Source organism: Xiphophorus couchianus, chromosome 4 (assembly GCF_001444195.1).
Source record: "Xiphophorus couchianus chromosome 4, X_couchianus-1.0, whole genome shotgun sequence".
Lineage (NCBI taxonomy): Eukaryota > Metazoa > Chordata > Actinopteri > Cyprinodontiformes > Poeciliidae > Xiphophorus > Xiphophorus couchianus.
The window spans coordinates 13,561,987-13,582,771 of NC_040231.1; the positions used below are offsets into that span (position 1 = coordinate 13,561,987).

A 20,785-nucleotide genomic window follows, 5' to 3' on the forward strand; every position below is an offset into this window, starting at 1 on the left:
TGGTCTCCACTTTATACCTTGCACATGTACAGAGCTAAATAACTTCTATTTTACTGTCAGTCCTGCACTTTATATTTTATATTTAGATTTATATTCTTATTTTATACTGTATTTTATTTTATTCTGGAGTAACCTCACAACATTGGAACCTCAAACATTGTCCTGAGCCGTATGCAACGAAATTTCGTTCTGTATACACCCTGTGCATGCAAAATGACAATAAAGTCAGTCTAAGTCTAAGTCTTAGTCTAAGGAACAATTGTGCAACTGTGAGATGCGTTGAGGCCATTAACAGGGTAATTATAAGGTAATGGCCTTATTTACAGAACAAAAGCACCTGCTAGATAAAATCCTTCAGGTCAGTCGACCCGTCTCTGGGCTCCAAAGGTAGAAATGTTAAATGACCTTTCTCTGGTACTTCCAGTGTTAAAGGTAGAAATGTTTTGAAACAATGTTTCATAGCTTCATGTCTTACCACCTCAAAAAAGATCAAATTTTAATCATGGTATATACATTTTTTATTTCCACTGTATAATAGGTTGTCCAGAATATATTTAATATTAAAAAATAGTGGTGACTTCAAGAAACATTTCAATTTACTGATCTAATGAACCTAAATGCTCATATTTTTGTTCCTGTACTTACTTAAGGAACATTAGAGCAATAAAAATGCATAATAAAAACAAACAAAACCCTCTTTCAACTGCAAGATTTTACATACTGAGCCAGAAAAATGATCTGAGGCAAGAACAAAGTTGCACAGTAGAATCAAATATGTTGTGACGGCTTACCCAGTCAGCGTGCTTGGCTGAGCATATTTTAGTCTGGAGAAGAAAAAGAGAAATCAGCTTCAGCATTTTATTTTGAAGGACAGAAGTTGTACATGCAGGACATTTTATAAATCATAAAAGATGAACTTAGAGAGTAAATCTTTACTATTTATTCAATTATAAGTAATTTAATGTCAGATAAATGTCAGCTTTCTGAAAATGGCACATTCCCTAAAACTGCTAAATGCCTGGTGTTTTTAGATTTCTATGGGTTTTTTGTTCATTACAGTGGAGAAATATAATGTTGCATTTATTTGTTATTATGTTTCTTTAGCCAGTGCACTTCTAATTTATAATTAGACTTTAAAATTTGTTAGAAAATTGTGTGGGCATGTAAAGAAAATGTATTTTTGAATTGTTTGATTGTAGTTAAACAAACGTTTATTATAAAAACAAAGCATAATACATTTCTGAACAATTTTGCCATAGACTGTCTTTTAAAGTAATGAATAAATTCTATTTATTAAAATATAAACACCTTTTAATTACCCTTACATTTTATATAAATGACCAGTAATAATTTCGACAACCTAGTGTCACTACAAACTACTTTAAAGTGACTGGGCAGAAACACTTTTGTTCCTATAATTTTTAAATTAAACATGGCTACAACTCGATGCTAAAACACTACATAATTACTAAAAGGTTGCTAAACTTAAACCTGTCAATTTAAAAAAGAAATCACTGCTCAGATATAACTAGATGAGACAAAATATGATAAGTGAACTCCACTGACTAAAACTCTTGATAAGATGTCAGTAAAACCAGTGAACATAGGAAAACGAATTCAGCCAACATTCATTTCACAGAGGGATTAAGTCACCGAAACGTGGCTTATAAGATGTTTGTAATTGTTCTGCTGGTTCAAAGGTCTCACATCCTTCCTTTGTAAAGTTTATTTTGACATCTTACATGTTGATTTAGGACAACTCAACCAGAGCACTTCAGACTGGGAGCATTTCCTCCTCTTCCTCCAGGATCCCAGGCTTTGCTGGAATCATTGGATCATAAACTTGATAAAATTCCTTGCCACATACCAAGGGTTGCTCTCACTCCAGGAAGCTCACTTGCCTTGTGTTATTCCTTTAAGAACACTGCTTTCTATTTGACTAGCTGAAGGGGACAAAATCTAATGTTTGAAGCTGAAAAAATAAACTAATAACGCAACTAGAAATAGCAAAATCATGTTCTCAGAAAGAACCTCAGTTGCATTCAATATCTGGTGTGATCTTATCACAATAGGGTCTCTCTTAAAAACATTATCTCCACAGGAAGAAGCCATGATACAGGGAGACATAACACCTAACATTATGTTGCAGATCTGCTAACTGTTGAACAAACTCAATTAAGCTAAAAAAACATGTCAAAATATGTTATCAAAAGTGCTGCTGGTGCAGATTTCCACAGGCTGAATATCACTTATTCACCCAGTTTGTTTTTATTCTTCATTTCTGCATCTTAAACTGTGAACTGGTTTCTAAAAACTACAATTATGACCCACATTATCAAGTGGGGGGTTAGTTTAGTTGTTTTTCCATCTGCGTCAGGGCAGCTGTTCTGAGAACAAAGAAACAAAGGTTTTATCTTGGCGGATATGTTTTCTAAGAGGAAAGAGGCTTTCATATCAGAGGCATTGTTCCTGTCCATGCAGTTCTGCAGCTTCTACTTAAGAAACCAGTTTTGGATCCGACTGTTCTGGCGAATTACAGACCTATCTCCAAACTGCCTTTTATTTCAAAAATTCTTGAGAAGGTTATCTATAGTCAGCTAATGGCTTGTCTTAATGAACATAACATATTAGAGGGTTTTCAGTCGTGTTTTAAACCATTTCACAGCACACAGTCAGCTCTTTTAAAAGTTTTTAATGATATACTTTTAGCAACTGATTCTGGTCACTGTGTTGTTTTGGTGCTGTTGGATTTATCAGCTGCTTTTGATACAGTTGATCATGGCATTTTACTTTCCCGTTTGGAACAGTGGGTGGGCATCAGTCACATAGCTCTGGATTGGTTTAAATCTTATTTGGCCAAGCGTACTTTCTGTGTCTGTCTTGATGCCCAGAGGTCCCCCTCTGCTCCACTGTCGTGTAGTGTCCCACAGGGCTCAGTTCTAAACCCTCTTCTTTTCTTGTTGTACCTCCTTCCTCTTGGCTCTATTTCTTTTTAAAAATATGGGATTGCTTTTCATTGTTATGCAGATGACACACAGATATATTTACCACTAAAGAACGCAGACTCCACCTCTCTTCGGTCTCTATTTTTAAGTCTGGAAGATTTGAAGGCCTGGGTGGCCCTACATTTCTTGAAACTTAATGAAGATAAGACAGAGGTAGCGATTTTTTGGCAGATCCACTGTAGATTCCCTGACCAATCTTGGCTCTTTGGCCTAGTATGTCAAACCGGTTATTACAAATTTAGGGGTTAATCCCAGCATTAAGAGGGATGCTGGTCTTAAGCTGGAAGCACACAGAGCCGTTGTAAAATCCAGCTTTTTCCACTTAAGGCAGCTAGCCAAAGTAAAACCTATTCTCTCCAGACAGCACTACAAAAAAAGTAATCCATGCATTTGTGACCACACGGCTGGATTACTGTAATGCACTTTATATAGGAGTCAATGATTTATATATTTCCCAGCTTCAGAGGGTACAAAATGCTGCTGCATGTCTTTTAACAGGTACACGAAAATTTCACCATATTTCCCCTATTTCAGCTTCCTTACACTGGTTGCCAGTACATTTTAGGATTAATTTTAAAATCCTTTTATTTGTTTTTAAAGCTCTTAATGGCCGTGCCCCTCCCTGTCTGCCTGAGCTGTTATATTCTTACACACCTAGGTCAGCTGATCAGCGGCTTCTGAAGGTACCAAAGACAAAGTGCAGCTCAGAGGGAACCGGGCTTTTTCTGTGGCAGCTCCCAAGCTATGGAACGGTCTTCCTTTGGGCATAAGACAGGCCTCTTCACTTGTTGTTTTTAAGTCTATTCTTAAGGCCCATCTTTTTTCTGTGGCTTTTCTCACAATCTGAGAGGTTTCACCTTGTTTTATTGTGTCTGTATATTAATATGTATTTTATATTCGATCTTTTCTATTTTATAATTGCGTTATATTTTTTGATTGTGCATAGTACTTTGGTCCTGTCGGTATATAAAGTGCTTCATAAGTAAAGTTGGTATGGTATGGTATGTCCACACAATAAAATCGAATACCTACAAAAATTCTAATTAAGCTCTCAGTCTTAATAAAATGCACTAAATCAAATTTATTTTTGCATTTTGGTATGTTGTGTCTTCCAGATTATATTTTATATCACATTAAGATCAATGTTAGTTGTTTTGTTTTAGTAACTTTGAATAATAACAAAGTCACCATTCACCTTTTGAACTTCACATGATTTGTTTTGTCCATGTGTGCTTTGTTTTTATACAGTATAATTCTTAATTATACGCATATGATCAAAAATGTTACTGAAATCATTTTAAAAACAAATTTAATAACAGCAATATTTGTAAATATCTGACAGTGAAATCAAAATCCCTAACATAAGCTGAGGTCCAGTCCAGGAGTTCATATGTAGAGTAGATGAAAAAAGCACAATACTTTTTTCCCCACTCAAAAAAAAGAGAGAGAAAAAGAGGAAAAACATGGAATAAAATTACATTTGGTCTGGATGCAAACATGGACAGATGATTATTTAATGTTTGAAAGAGAAAACATATACCAATGACTCTTTAGAAAATAATTATTTAGGCAGAAGATTAATTTTAGCTTACAATTAACAAAGGTTTTCTTTTCTTTTTTTTTTTTTTTTTTACATTTTTACATGTTACAACTTATTTAAAATGCTCCTATACTATACAAGAATGAGTAGATATACTGTATACTGTAGATTGGTGGGTGCTTTATATGGTTTTTAAAGCTCTAGCACATTTTTTAGCCATAATAAACCATAATAGTGTTGAACAACAATGTACAACAAAAAATGGCTTCTTACCCTGATTCCATTATCCATGATTCGTACACCTTCGTGCTGCCTTTCTCGCACTGCCCATCCTTGTCCTTGTTATTTATCTCATCAGACTTATTTTCCAATTCAAATAAGTCCTTCTCAGAGGAAACACACGGCTTGCAAAAGCTTTAAAGGAAAACGCAAGCACATTTTCAAATCACGTGGCAAAATGAATTGGATGGAAGAGATACAAAATGGTCATGAGATTTGTTGAACAGTCAGGCATTGACAGACTCAGTGGAAATCTCTAACAGTGTTTAATTATATTTTTAAAAAGTGTAATTCTAGCTAATGTTTTTAGTACTCACTTGATAGATGAAAAGCTTTCTCTGAAGTAGCCATATGCCAATCTGTGAAGACATAATGAAACCAATATATTATTTTTTATAGTTAACAAGTTGTTTCTCCAGACATTTATTGTTGCTTTAAGTTCTGTTAGGCTGCTCTTGGCAGTTGGTAGTTACCATAGCAACCAGTAACTGACAGCTCCTCCCCCCTTTTTCTGTTGCTATTTGTACCTATGGTACGTATCAGGATCAGCTCTGTGTTTTCATCACAAATATTATTTTTTTACATATATTTTAGACAAATTTAATAATACAAAGTGTTTCAAGAGTAATTTTGCCATGTTTTGTATATGTTTTTAATTGTTTTCAATATTAATCTTGTCCATTTTAGCTATGTTTAATTTTACAAACATTAACTGCTGCTAACTGCTCATTGGAAGATATTGCTCTGTAGTTTGTTTAAGGTTATTTATTGTACTTTATTTAATGTGTAGAGGCAGAAGCTGCTGGACTCATGTTAACCACCAACTTGATTTCCTTTTTTGTTAAAGTAAATACACTAAACCTGAATGTTTCTGTTGTGAAGTCGACCTACTGAACCTGAGACAGACAGAAGGGCTACACATCCATACATCCATACAAAATGGATAGTAATAAAGGATTTTCATAACACACTTTCCTGAGTTTATTTTTTAAAATCCAGTCAAGTAGTTTTTAGAAACTCAATGAATTTATGCCTGAATTGTGGTTCTCCTATAATGAGGAATATTTTTTATATTTTTTAATACTTACATCCCTATGAATGTAAAACTCTTAAAACTCACAGGGAGTTTGGACAGCTGGCTCTTGCTCATTATTAGAACAAGAGTGTGACTACAAGAAAAGTTATCACATTTATATTACGTTAAGTCGAAGTTTATTTTTATAGCACATTTCAGTAACAAGGTTAAAAGTGCTTTACGTGATAAAAACATAACACAATAAACAAAAAACGTGGGAAAATAAAGTGAAGTGAAAAAAAGGACACAGGACTGCATTTCTTTTTTTTTACCCCTCCAGGGGGTCTTTTGTGGGCTCTAGTGTCCCTTATATGACAGTGGGCTGACAGGAAACAGGGAAGACATGTGGCAAATGTTGTCGGGTCTGGGAGTCGAACCCGCGACGGCCGCGTCGAGGACTGAAGGCCTCCAAATATGGGTCACGCTAACCGCTACGCCACCACGGCACGCCCAGGACTGCATTTCTTATCTTAAAATCATCACTATGCCACTCGAATATGCAAATCCAGAGGAAAGAACCAGGGCTCTCAGCCTGTCAGGATTGGGTTTTCTCTGTGTTGATGTGAGTTTTTCTGTGTGTTTTATTTTGGGTTTCTGTGTCTTGAGTCTCCATGTTGTTTTGTCTACCCCTTGATTGTTCCCAGGTGTGTCTCGTTCCGTGATTACCCTCTGTGTATTTAATGCCACCTGTGTTTCTGTGTCTTTGTCGGGTCCTTGTTGTACCTGTCTTGTCAAGCTGTCTATTCGACCAGTTGCTACCAGGTCTGAGCGTTAAGTGTCGGCTTATCTGCGCTGCCTGGATTTTGGATTTCATAATAGAATTTTTTCTTAAATCATCTTCAACCTGGGTCTTCTGCGTCAGCCTCAACACCCCACAACTGCACCTTGCGACACAGCCATGCTCTCTATTATCCCACTATCCATTCCCTCCACGCTTGAAACAACATTTCTGCAAACATTCTTCTGATTCCCAGAATGCCCAAAGTTTAAACCCACTGGATTTATGATTAGCATTTTATAGAGGCCCACCCAGAGTCCTGACTTTGAGTCAAACATCTGCCATGCTGTTTTTAAAGCCAGAGGAAGCTACTGTGAGGAACACAGAATACCAGCAAGAAAAACCAGAGTACATAAATACAGTAAACTGTCTTTTCTCAAAAGGGATTTTTTGCTATAAGAATTATTTTGGGTGTAAAGCATATCAGTGAAGCTAAGACTGTTCTTTGTAAAAATGTCATCTTGCATTTAAACTTTTGGCCTTCAGTGTATATCCATAGATGCACATTTATTATATTTCTCTTTAAGACACTCACCAAAATGTTCAATGAACTGAAATGTTTTCTTATAAAAGAAAAAAAAATATTAAATTATCATCTGACACCATTTGCACATCTAAGAAACTGAAAGACAAAAGTTAGCACCCTGAAAAGATAAATCATTGATTATCTGCTACAACAATGTTTTTGGGTAAGTTAATGTTTTTTTCTAATGATGACCACATAGGGCTACGTTTGTAATGCTGATACCAGTGAAAGACAGGACAGGACATTTTTGCAGAACTGCCTTCTCTTGCTCATACATGTAATGAATATTGTTTAATTCACACTTTACATGCTGCCCAATGACTTTACTTCTGTTATTCTGAGTCACAAAACACAGGCTAGTTGTGAATATCTTGTAATGTTTTCATAAACTGCCATTTAGCTGTGTGTGGTGGGAAATCACAAACTACCTTGAAATAGATGAGCAAAAACTTGCTCTGGTTAAACATTTGTTTTATAGCATTTCTTGTGTGATATAAAAAAAGTCCTCTCCAGTACTGTATGTGTTTATAGGAAGTGAACTTTGAAAGAAGCCATTTCACTAATGCCTCCCGGATTTTGCAATAACTGAAAAAGATAGTTAGGCAGCATGTGAAAACTCAACTTTGAATCACTGTGTTTTAGATTGGCTCTGCTCGTCTTTAAGCTGTCTACATGTTTATATTTTATTCTCATTGTCTCGATAATGTAGCAATGAGGCTGTTTATGCTGCTTGGACCTTAGAAATACAGCATCCAAGTTACTGTTTTTTATGTCATTTTGCATTAATTAAAATGGTATTCTTCCAGTAGCCTGTTTTTCTATCCTTAAATATAGATAACAACAAACCAATAAGTGCATCCAAGCTCCAAAATTTTCACCAAAACTCTTTTTAATTGTAGACTGTGAAAGCCAGAGATCAAAACAATGTCCAGTTGGAAACTACCAATTTAACCACTGGAGTAAGTCTGTTTTGTGAAGTGGGTATCACAATTGTTAATCACTAAATAGACAATTCTCCTCCACCATGTTTTTGAGCTTTTATCCCTAATTTTGGACAATGAGTCGCTGAGTGTGGAGAAACTGGCATAAAGTTTAGGTATCCCTGTGCTTTTCTTGACTTTTCCACATTACAGTGGACACTTATACCTGCCTATTTTAATCGTTAAAACACAAAATCTACCTTTTATATAGCCTACACTAATAAATACAGTGAAAACTGTCTTAGCATTACATGTACAGTTCTCCTTTTTTCCACTCTTGTTCAACAAACTTTGAACAGAGGTATTTAAACTTAGCTACAGGCATTGTTTCCAGAAGTGCTACATAAAAAACCTCCCTTTCTGAAAAGCTATGAATCAGGAGATAAAGTTCCACAACATTATATGAATACGAGATTGCAAAATCTTGATAAAAAGACTACAATTATACCGGTGAGGGAGGCTGCAAACAGGCAAGTAGCTGCAGGAGCTTCAGGAATTTCTTACACTGAGTTTTATGTGCTACGTGTAACAACAACCTGCACTCTCTGGTAGTAGAGAAAACACAAAGGTCATTTTAAAATCTTCCACATCCTTGCAGTAGAATGTGTAGACAATAGAACAGCATTTCCACTGAAAACTGATCTGGGGTTTCTTTTCTTTACAGTAGAAAAGAAGTTTTATTTTTTTTATTTTTTGTTTTCAAGGTCAAGCAGGCCATTTTTTAAAAGTTGGTTGACACCGATACACTCCTATCCAAAAGGAGTGAATGCTAAAATCAAAACAAAAGAATGGAGGAAAACTTGATGAGAGTTTAAGTTGCCTACATTTTCTACTTAAATGTAATAAAAAGGTTTACAAAAAAAGGAGCAAAAGGATCATATGATGTTTCTGTCATTTGCTATCTGTTCTCAATCATTTTGAACACTGACATTTCCATAAGCAAGGATGATCTGTGAACACTGAACATGTGGCTTACTGCCAAAGAAGCACTTTTCACAAACCAATAACCAGCTTGCTCTCTGTAAGACTGGATTCTTTCCCAACTTCCTGTCCCAGCATGTTGTTCTTGGCTGGTAAAGTGGGATATCTCCCACTGGCTGAGCATATATTAATACCTGGTTTGACAGCTGATAATTTGAAATAATTTTTAACTTTCTACTTATTGTCCACTTTAAAATATATCACTATGCATCTCCACGAAATCATGTCTACCAGGAAAAGGTAATCTTGAGTTATTTTGGTTTCATTTGCATCATCTCACATATTTTAAGAACTCTAAGAGCTAAACTAGGGCAATAAATGGCAATCATGGTAATGGTAATGACATAATTAAATTACATGTAAGATTGAGCAATTTTTATTATCAGTAGTCTTAGGATGGCAATGCAAAGGTACAAAACAGAAGATATGAGCCGGTGAAAGATTGATACATAGTCAGAAGATGATTATATCGACACAAAAGCCTGGGCGGCTCAACTTTCCCAATTAGATATGGAAGAATTATGTTTCTATTTTTAAGTCAATTGCTGTAAATGTTCGTAATGTGCTGACCACCATTGATATGAACAGAATATTCTCCATGGAAGACTTATTTAAAATATTTGGAGATAATCTGTATCTAACAGCAACACTAACAACAGAGATCTGATAGTTACACCCACAGGTTCCTGAACATGATAATGCAAGAGGAACAACTTGCCTCACTTTTAAAAGAAAGGGGACAGAGGTGCAAACTTGTCTTTTACCTCTCCCATATTTTGACGGCAAAAATTTACATGAATACTGTAGAAAAAATCCCATGTTTACAGACTGAGGCTGCAAGCCACTCACACCATTGTGCAGCAGGAACAAGCATACAAAGGTCAAGTAGTCTGTTTGTTGTAAGAAAGCTATTTTTCAACTAATAGTCTTTAAATAATTTTAACACTTAAGCTTATATAGCATTCCAAAATCTCATTTTTTCCCTGTGAACCACACAGGATGATCTGTATAATAATCTTTCATAGTCGAAGCTGTGAAGTATTGAATATTTGCCAAAGGAAGTAATGCTACTTATAAGTAGCATTACTTATAAGTAATGCTACTTACTTATAAGTAAGTAGCATTATATTTAAATAGTTATTCAAATGGAATTCAACTGATGGATATTTGATCTAGCCACCACCCATTTCCGAGTAGGTACCACGAAATACTTTGCTAGTAAAACTACGGTAGGAATTACCCTCGGTCTGCTTTTTCTGGAAGAGAGTTTGATACAAAAGGTCATTTCTTCATCTGTGATGTCTTAAAGGGGCTTACTCCAAACAAAAACAAAACTAAAAGGCAGTGGTTGCTTAAATGTTTGCTTCCTTAGACAAATGTAAATGCCAAATTTAGCATTTATGCTTGTTTTTACAAATTATAACATTCAAAGAGGACGTGTTGCTTTGTATCTGAATCCAGGGCTCCTGATATTTTGAGTACATCCAAGTTTCTAGTTGAATTATAGTTTTCTTGATGCATTCAAACTGTTCCTTAATCTTCATGACGCTGTTTTTTCACACATGAATAGGCTTTGTATCTCACCTCTGAGATGTTTATTGAACAGCTGTGTTTTAGTGAGATCGCGCTTCACACAGGTGAATTCAGTTTATTAAGTGATTAATTGGATTGTATTTTATTTAAGAGTATCGTAGTAAGTGGGGCCTGACCAAAATGCACACCACACTCTTCAGAACTATAGCAATAGGGGGAAAAAAATCAAACGTTGCATCACTTCACTTTTATTACACAATAATGTACTTAGTTCATGTTGGTTCAGGAATGCCAGCAAAATACAATGTGAAAAAGTTAAGGGTGTGACTACTTTTGCAAGATCTTAATTATGTCAAATGAGCTGTGGCTGTTACCAGACAGTCTGATTGTCTGGTAACAGCCAGACTGAGCAACCCAAAACTGCTTAAGAAAAGCCATTTAAACTATCATTACTTCACTGGGATCACAGTTTCACGTCAGCTAAACTGCAAATAAGTAACTCATGGACATAAGTTACTTATGTGAGAGTTTTACAATATACAAAAAACAAACAAAAAAGAAACGGGAGAAAAAGCATACAGCACACCCATTTCTAAGGAACAGCTTCAGAGAATTGCTTTGACCCTAGAGTACAATACACAAAACAATGGAGTCTGCTTTAGCCCACAAGGAAGCAATTTAAATATAATATTTATATTTAAACTGCCGTACACTTACAGGGAAAAACTTAACTCGGCATTTTTCCCTGATAGCAACACATGCGCTTGGATTTTCTACTTTTTAGCTCTTTGCAAGTGATTATAATTTTTCGCAGTTTTTTTTTTTTAGCTCCAGAAATTCCGGTGTAGCGCTTCCGTTCTTAGTGGTGCTGACAATATATTTACAATTTTACAACTTGATAACACTTCACACTAAATTTCACTTTAAATAAATAAACAAATTAAAAATTAAAACCCTTTAAGCAACGTAATTTGAAGCGTAGCAGGTCTCTTTTAACCCCGGACATAACGGGATGCATTATATTTTCTCATGTGTTATTCCCGTAATAAAAAGAGCAAAGGGTTGTATATATGTCTACAAATTAAAATGAATACAAACCAAGTTTAACTACTAAATGATTCGCTGTAACTAGATCCGAAAGTTCTTCAGAGAAGGAGGATATTTATGAGGAGCCGCATGACGCGACGCACCGTCGTTCACACAAATAAATATTCTTATACTTTAACGTCCAGATTTAACGGATATATGCAGCAAATTTTCGCCTTCTTCGCATGATATTCTGAACTATGAAAAATAAGACACTTTTATATCAAATACGCAATGTTCTTATTCGTTAAAGCCTTTATGTCTTCCCTTTTTTTGTACTTTTCTTTCATCACTACATCAAAAATAATCAAGAAAATGTCAAACACTTACACCAGGACGGTAATAAAACCGACCGCGATCAAGATGTGGGACTTGGTGATGTTCCGCTGCATTTTCAATCCGTTTGACGAGAATCGAAAGCGTCGAGCAGAAACTGAAGAGAGATGCGCAGGTTCTGGGGCGCTTGCAGGGACTTCCTATCCGACAAGGGGTGGGAGGTAAACAATTTAACACATAGCAGTTTCCATAGGGCGGGACAAAAACACAAGGCCAGGGGATGATGTTCTCATCATCGTCATCATCATCATCAGGAAGCTGCACTGAAATGACTGAAACGGGAAAGAAACATGATCACTGTTGAGGGGACAATGCAAAGCAAATGTAGTTTATTTTTCCCAACAGGTATAAAGTTTCTGTTTCTGCTGCTGACAGTCCTGGAGATCTGAGCTGATCTGAGACTGTAGCTGTTAAACAGAGCGGAGGAGAGAAAGTCGCTGGTTATGAAGTTATGAAATAAGCAAATTTTCTGCCATTTTACTAATTAAGCCCTAATAATATCTATTTAACCTCTAGAACAACGTGGCTGCAGACTGATTTATAGATCAAAAAAGCTCAAAGGGGTTAACTTTATATAATTGTTTGATGTTAAACCTCTAGATCTAGAATTATAAGACTGGGATATCAAGGCAAAGAAAACTCAGTAGCTGCTAATAGGGCCCTTCAGAAATTCAGAGAAATGGTTTAATTGTAACACAGACCATAGATCTAAACCTGTAGCATCATTTATAGAGAATAACAATGTTGTTAAATTTCATTTAATGCAATCAGCTGAGAACATTTTTTTTACATTTAGGATTTAATTAGGAAGTTTACTTTGTAAAAGTTTAAAGAATCATGTTGATAGTTTGATTGTTGTGTTACCATGGCTACAAAATATATTTTTTAAATGCATTTAATGGCAAATAAGCATCACATGATAAATTGCAAAATTAAAAAAAACAAGAAGTCAAACATGTTTTTATGGAGCTCCAAAATATAACGTGGCGTCAAAAATTATTATTTTACATATTTCCAAGACTCTTCTTTTAATGCTTCAGGAAGTGCTGCAGCAGAAAGAAAACATAAGTGTTCTGTAACCAGCAGGATGAAAAAGAAAAAAAGAAAAGCTATGAATGGATTTGCTTTTATGAAAATGAGTGATATTTCACAGTGGGAGTTAAATGCAGGGACGGTGGTATCAGTGGGCTAGTAGGGCTAAGCCCTCCCTGACATTTACAATAACGTTGTTAAAATAAACAACTTAAAAATAACTATTTAAAAATAAATCACATTTTGTTACATTTTCAACAAACCTGGTGTCAAACCGCCAGGGGAAAATCCCTGCGTGTTCCCGAAGGACTGACTTCTGACTACCCCACTCAGTGTTACTGTCTGTCGCGGCTCAGAATGATTGACAGGCCTCTAGCCACGCCCCCTCGGATGGCGGCTCATTGGGGTCAGCCCGGGGTCAACCCGCGGCCACAGGATTCATCCAATCAGGATGGACTTGCCTCGAGCTCTAACGTGTGTGGGCGTGGTTTGGCGTAGACTGAGGAGGAACGTATTAGCATAAACCAGGTGTATTATTTAACCTTTTTGCGTCCCAGAAAAGTCGATGGAGTGAGTTTCTCTTTAAATAAAGTACGGCTCATTTAAAAACATATTGTATCTTGTTTCATTTTATCAGTGTGTTCAGTGTTGGGGAATTAATTTGGACAACTGCAGAGGCTCTATGCAATTGGTCTTTGGTATGTTTCCATGGTTGTTTTTTTATGGTTGTCTATAGCAGGTTTTCTCCTTATTTTTCAAATTGGATGAGTCTCTCATTGGAATAAAACAAAGAAAAATATTTTTTATATATATATATATATATATAAATATATATTCATTTTTTTTAGCCCACCCTTGAAATATCACCACCAGCCACCACTGGTTAAATGTAATTGATGATGATGAATTCATGCTACGTTGGATGTGTTTCCTCATTGCACAATTGGTAACTATCCATCCATCCATTTTCTGTTCACCCTTGTCCCTAATGGGGTCGGGAGGGTTGCTGGTGCCCATCTCCAGCTACGTTCCAGGCGGGAGGCGGGGTACACCCTGGACAGGTCGCCAGTCTGTCGCAGGGCAACACAAAGACATACAGGACAAACAACCATTCACACATACACTCACCCCTAGGGAGAATTTAGATAGACCAATTAACCTAACAGTCATGTTTTTGGACTGTGGGAGGAAGCCGGAGTACCCGGAGAGAACCCACGCATGCACAGGGAGAACATGCAAACTCCATGCAGAAAGACCCCGGCCGGGAATCGAACCCAGGACCTTCTTGCTGCAAGGCAACAGTGCTACCAACTGCGCCACTGTGCAGCCCACAATTGGTAACTATTTTGTTTAAATCGTTTGAGCTGAAGTGTCACATTTATCCATCCATCCATCCATTTTCTGTTCACCCCTGTCCCTAATGGGGTCGGGAGGGTTGCTGGTGCCCATCTCCAGCTACGTTCCGGGCAAGAGGCGGGGTACACCCTGGACAGGTCGCCAGTCTGTCGCAGGGCAAGTGTCACATTTAAGGCCTTTCAAATATTTACATAATGTTTTTATATCTTTTCATTCTCCAACCACAAAGTTGAATGTATTCTGTTGCCATTTCATGTGATAAGCTAACATAAAGTAGTGCATATTTTTGAAGTGAAAGACAAATCATGCAGAGTTTGTAATATTTTTTACAATAACCCCCCCCCAAAAATTGGATATTTGAACACTATTGCATACTCTGAAACAAGACCAAATTCAATTATTGTATCAGGAGTTCAGGACTTTTCCAGTTAGGAGTAGCCTGAAGGTGTTTTAGCTCGTTTGGTATGACATCAACTCGTTCTCTGTAGGGATCATAACAAAATATTTGGATGCACCATTTTTAATCTTGCTGACCACATTCTGATTTATAGAGAAGTAAAGACAATAATATATAAAGCAGTCCATGCTTAGTAGGGCTTTCGCTTTAGATATAAAGTCAACTTTAACGAAAATGAAAGTTGAAATATTTATCACAATTTAAGAAGCTCCAAAACTTCTGCTGCACTTAAAACAACTCAGTTATTACTTTAAAAATTCATTTTTGAGTTTAACTTCTTGATAGTTTTGTAAATTTCTGCAATTTTACTTATTTCTGTTTTTAAGATGTCCTGCTAGGTTTTACAGTGCAGATTAGTTGAGCACAGGATCTTAATGTTGCTTCTCTGTATTTGAATCTGATTCTGGGGGAGTAAACAGACTGAAGGTGTAGGTAATGATAAGAGAGGCAAAGATCTGAGAAGAAGATAAAGTTACTATCTATTGAAAGCAGAAGAAGGGGGGAAAAAAAGGAGAAACGCCCTTTCACTTACCAAAGCTCAATAAAGAGAAGCGAAACTCAGAAAAAGTGCTGGGAGGCATTTGTCAAATTATTTGACAGCAGCTCATTCATATCTGCATCATGAAGCAATTCCCACGGTTTGTATTTTAATTAACTTCTACAACATTATTTAACACTTGAGATGACGATTGCAATTCGGCTGTGGTTTAACAGCAACACGCAGTACCAGAAAACAAGAACTCACAATGAAACATCACAATGATCAGCACTTTTTCACCCCTCGAACTCACATAAGGACAAGGCGGAAGTTGGCGACCGGATCGTAGCTTCACAAAAGGCTTTCAGCTTAAGTTGCCCTATCATTTCTGCTTACAAGATACAAAAATACATCCGAGTTATCTAAATTGCACTAGACCAAATCAAGGACGGTTGCTTGTGGAGCCAGTATTCTGTCTTTAAATAAACTATTTTTTTTTTTAAATTCCAATGTTATGAGATCACATATAGTATAAATGAATAATAATGTTGTCCACTACAATAAAAGTTTGACACAACAAAAAAAGTTTTATTCAAGAATAATCCTGTCTAGTTCTCATCAATATAAATGCCATGAATTAAAGAGGATGATTAACATTCTCTGGAAGCAAACGTGGTCTTTTGTTCCACCTACGAATAAGAAACTGACTTCAGTGTCCGCTCAACAGGCTTTTTGGCAAAGGATGGCTGCGGGTAAAATGCGCACCGCGGTTTCTTGGGTTCAACCCCCCGTGTAGCTCTGGAAAGATGTGGACATTGAACATTTAGTAATGTAGTTCTCTGCTGTTCTAGCTGCGGCGGAGTTGAGCTGCTTCTGTTGAACGGAGAAACCCGGAGCGAGCGACCCGTTTCCTGTTTCCAGATGACGCGGTTAAATGGTGCAGGAGCGCTGCTGTCTTTCAGTCTGGGGATGAGTATTTGGGGTGCCATTTACTCATCCATCCTATTGTAAAAAGCAGCGATATTAAGAAGCGTAATATTTAGTTTACAAACCAACTAAATGTGTAAGTTGGTAAATATTTAAAAGTGAAATATTTTTGCTTAAAACTAAATATTTAATTCACAAACTAAACATTTAGCTCACATGTCATATTTAGTTACAAAAAGTGCATATTTTATTCAGAAGCTAAATATTTAACTTATAATCTGAATATTTAACTTACAAACCTATATGTTAGCTAAATATAGCTAACAGGGCCGTGCAGAGCCCTTTGGAGGAGCGGGGGCTGAAAGTTAAAAAGGGCACATAGAACAAAAACACCGCACAACAACATAGCAACGACCCATATTAATCAAGAAATTAATTGGATTCTACTATATCATTGCCATCATGGGGACAATGCAAAGCAAATGTAGTTTATTTTTCCCAACAGGTATAAAGTTTCTGTTTCTGCTGCTGACAGTCCTGGAGATCTGAGCTGATCTGAGACTGTAGCTGTTAAACAGAGCGGAGGAGAGAAAGTCGCTGGTTATGAAGTTATGAAATAAGCAAATTTTCTGCCATTTTACTAATTAAGCCCTAATAATATCTATTTAACCTCTAGAACAACGTGGCTGCAGACTGATTTATAGATCAAAAAAGCTCAAAGGGGTTAACTTTATATAATTGTTTGATGTTAAACCTCTAGATCTAGAATTATAAGACTGGGATATCAAGGCAAAGAAAACTCAGTAGCTGCTAATAGGGCCCTTCAGAAATTCAGAGAAATGGTTTAATTGTAACACAGACCATAGATCTAAACCTGTAGCATCATTTATAGAGAATAACAATGTTGTTAAATTTCATTTAATGCAATCAGCTGAGAACATTTTTTTTACATTTAGGATTTAATTAGGAAGTTTACTTTGTAAAAGTTTAAAGAATCATGTTGATAGTTTGATTGTTGTGTTACCATGGCTACAATATGGTATAATCTTTGTGCTTGAAGTGGGTTTGTTCACAAATACATCACATCAAATAACCAATAATCAGTGATTGATTTTAAACTCGGCCAATAATAAACATCGAGACTCAATTTTAAACTCCTTCTCACAGACGTCTCCCTATTTAAACACTGTTAGTGATGCTGAGGTTCGGGGGGGGGGGGGGGGGGGGGGTGTCTGTCTAAGGCCCCATATTACCTCTGGCCGGCCCTGCATGAACAGCCGCTGCGATGCGCTCTGGAATCTACCTGGAATCTACTTGGAATCTACCGGGAATCCCCCGGTGGCCCCTATGCCAGTCCGCCGATGCTTTGGATACATTTTGATTCATTTAATTGTGGCATGTTTGGCTTTATACTGCGGTTCTAATTATTGCTACAATATTTTCTCTGATGTTTATTTTATGAACTCTAAATGGGCCGAATCTTCCTTTAACACTTGAGGTTCTGCAATAACTTCTATTTACAGCCGCGAACCTCCAGCCCAGATCCCGTCAGCAGCGGCTTTAACCCGCCTGGTAGAAACGTTAAGGAGAAGCAGAGCGAACAGTGAGCAGGTGGTACCAGGTGGTACCGAGGCTTTGAGGTGCGTTGCGACTCACGGTGACAGTCGGTACCGTGTCTTATATCAGGATGTCTGATAAAAAGACAGACATTCTTTATATGTGTCGGTGGGACGGACTCAGACTGCCTGTAGTGAACCGGGCCTTTAGCAGAGTAATTAAGTTAAAGTCAGAAGTTTCTCTGCAGCCGAAGCATTTCTGTGTTTAGGGGCGAGGCGGGTTTTTTCCCCACTATTGCAAGGACAAAATAGAAACAGTTTTTCTAACGTCAACATCAGACCTACGTTTTTATTCACAAACCAGTGTATGAAAAAATATTATTGCCCATAATTTGATAGTTAGAGGACACAGATCAGCCCTCCTCCGCATGGAAGAGCCTCTCCGGCTGTAATGCGCGCTCCCGACACAGGGGGAACAGATTTTCGCAGGGGAACCGAATAGCGCACAAGACCGGTTCTGAACAACATGGAGGCAGAGAAACTGAGAGTCATTAGACTGAAGGCAGCCAGACTAGTTTATTTGAGCCCATTCTCACTCCCTACTCGTCATATATTTACGCATGGGACGGTCCGTCCTCGTCGCATATTGACGAGTTGGGAGTGAGAATGTGTTGTTGATTTAGCTAAATTATTATATTTAGCTAAATATTATTGCTGAGGGACACAAGCAGGCCTTCTGACATACAGATAAACATTTTTTTAAAATGGCAAATATATATATATGTAACAGCTTCTCCATTACCCGTCCCGTCATACACACACGGAGGACTGTTGGTTGGATTTTAAGTCGTTAAATTTTTTTTATCTGTAATGAGTTGTTGACACAAACAGCGCAGTTAGCCTCCCCTACTGGTCCACCAGTCACTCATAGCAAAGCGCAAAACTGTCTGTGTTTTACAAATAATTATTACAATGAAGTTTAACAATATATTTTTCTCTGACATGTGATCGTATAGTGGTTTTGATTAATGATACATCTTTAAAATGAATTTTATACAATTTGGTCTTTCTTTTATATATGAAATAATTTAGAAAGGTGTGTGTGTGTGTGTGAATGGTTGTTTGTCCTGTATGTCTTTGTGTTGCCCTGCGTCAGACTGGCGACCTGTCCAGGGTGTACCCCGCCTCCCGCCTGGAACGTAGCTGGAGATGGGCACCAGCAACCCTCCCGACCCCATTAGGGACAAGGGTGAACAGACAATGGATGGATGGATGGATAATTTAGAAAAAAATATACAGACAGCAATCAAAATGAATTATTAAATTACTAAATAGCACCCTCTGGTGCTTCACAGAAAACAAAGCTGGCCATGTCGTCGTCATGGAAACAGCTAATAAACCAACTGACAAACTGACAAACATAACTGACACATTAAATTACTGACATTTTTACCTGTAATGAGTAGTTGTTAGCCTCCCCTACTGGTCCACCAGTCACTCTGTGTACCGCAACAAAACTCCAATTTAGTCTCCGAACAAAAACACAAATAGCTACTAGTCAGAGGAGAACCGGATTTGATGACTTACCACAGAAGAGCGCAAAACAGTCTGTGTGGAATTTTCGGTTTCCCCTCGTATTTATAGGCAACCAGTAGGGGGCGCCAAATACCACTAATCACAAGGCAATTATGAAATACATACAAAGATATTTACAAAACATATTTTAGCAAGAATTTCACCCGTATATCTAATATCCGTTACATACACCCCCCTGAAATTCTGCTAAATATGAAAAGTAATGCTTCGGATCAAACAAAACAAAAACAAACAAACAAATTTTAAAAATGGGTGTACTAAGGGAAAAGCAAAAAGAAAGTGTGCAACACTAGGAACAAAACTGGGTATACTTGTCAGTGAAAACTCTCTCCCAAAAAGGAGTATGTAAAGAAAGGAGGCTATCAAACTTCTAGCTAAACACAGACTCAAAGGTGCCCATTATGCCTCTGAAATGTAAACAATGTTCCTGTGATCCTAAAAGTAATACTCAAGCACTTCTATGCTTAACACTATCCTAACTCTGTTACTTAAACTGAAAATGCATTTGAAAAAACTGAATCAGGGAACTAACAGATATGGCAGATAAAGAAGTCTCATCTACTGTTTGATTGTTCATCTCACAAATAAGACATCTGGGGGGCCTAATGGAACTACGGTCCCTAAGAATACGACTGTCCAGCTGTGTGGAAACAATCTGAGTTAAGGAGTCTGGAATGGCAGTGTCTGAACAGTCACCGTCTGGAGCAGCTGTCTGGCGTCAACGTCTATGAGGAGTTTGTCAGGAGAGGGCACGTCTGGATGGACAGAGCTGGTAGGGGTTGTTACCATGTCTGGGCAATGATTTGGATCTTCTACATCATCGACTGTTGAGTGGCCAATATTGTGGACAGGAATCGGGTGACTGGTTGGACTGGATGTAACAACTGAGAGAGAGTCAGACTGGGTGGCAAAGGATCCCCGATCAAGTGAGTCATCATCATCTGAATGGGTTCCATCATCGCCGGACTGCATCAGCCAGTTGACTGTGCGGACATCACTGTCCTCCATTACATCAAGTACATCTGGACATAGACCACTTCCATGTATAGCAGCAGCACTGTCAGATTTATGGTCAGATTCATGGTCCTCAGTACTCTCACATGGCAAGAAGCTAACAGAGAGTAGCAACTCTCTCTCTGCCCGTTAGTTTAGGACATCCTTAACTTTGTAGACATTGATATCAAGCTTAACTCATACGACCTCGTAAGGGGTAGATTCCCACTGGTCTGCAATCTTGCGTTTCCCCGACACTCCTCTGTTGGCG

The 20,785-nt window shown here is 37.4% G+C and overlaps 1 protein-coding gene across 1 annotated transcript in view; it reads right to left on the minus strand.

Moving 5' to 3' along the window:
• The window catches only part of LOC114142919 (globoside alpha-1,3-N-acetylgalactosaminyltransferase 1-like), a 40,892-nt gene that overhangs the window by 14,224 nt on the left and 5,883 nt on the right, over positions 1-20,785 (minus strand). Inside the window, exons 2-5 of the mRNA XM_028014491.1 lie at positions 12,114-12,259; positions 5,142-5,183; positions 4,819-4,959; positions 792-824 (exon numbers count right to left, since the gene is read on the minus strand). Of these exons, the coding sequence (XP_027870292.1) occupies positions 792-824; positions 4,819-4,959; positions 5,142-5,183; positions 12,114-12,175 (278 nt within the window). The 5' untranslated portion in view covers positions 12,176-12,259. The remainder of the gene's footprint in view (positions 1-791; positions 825-4,818; positions 4,960-5,141; positions 5,184-12,113; positions 12,260-20,785) is intronic.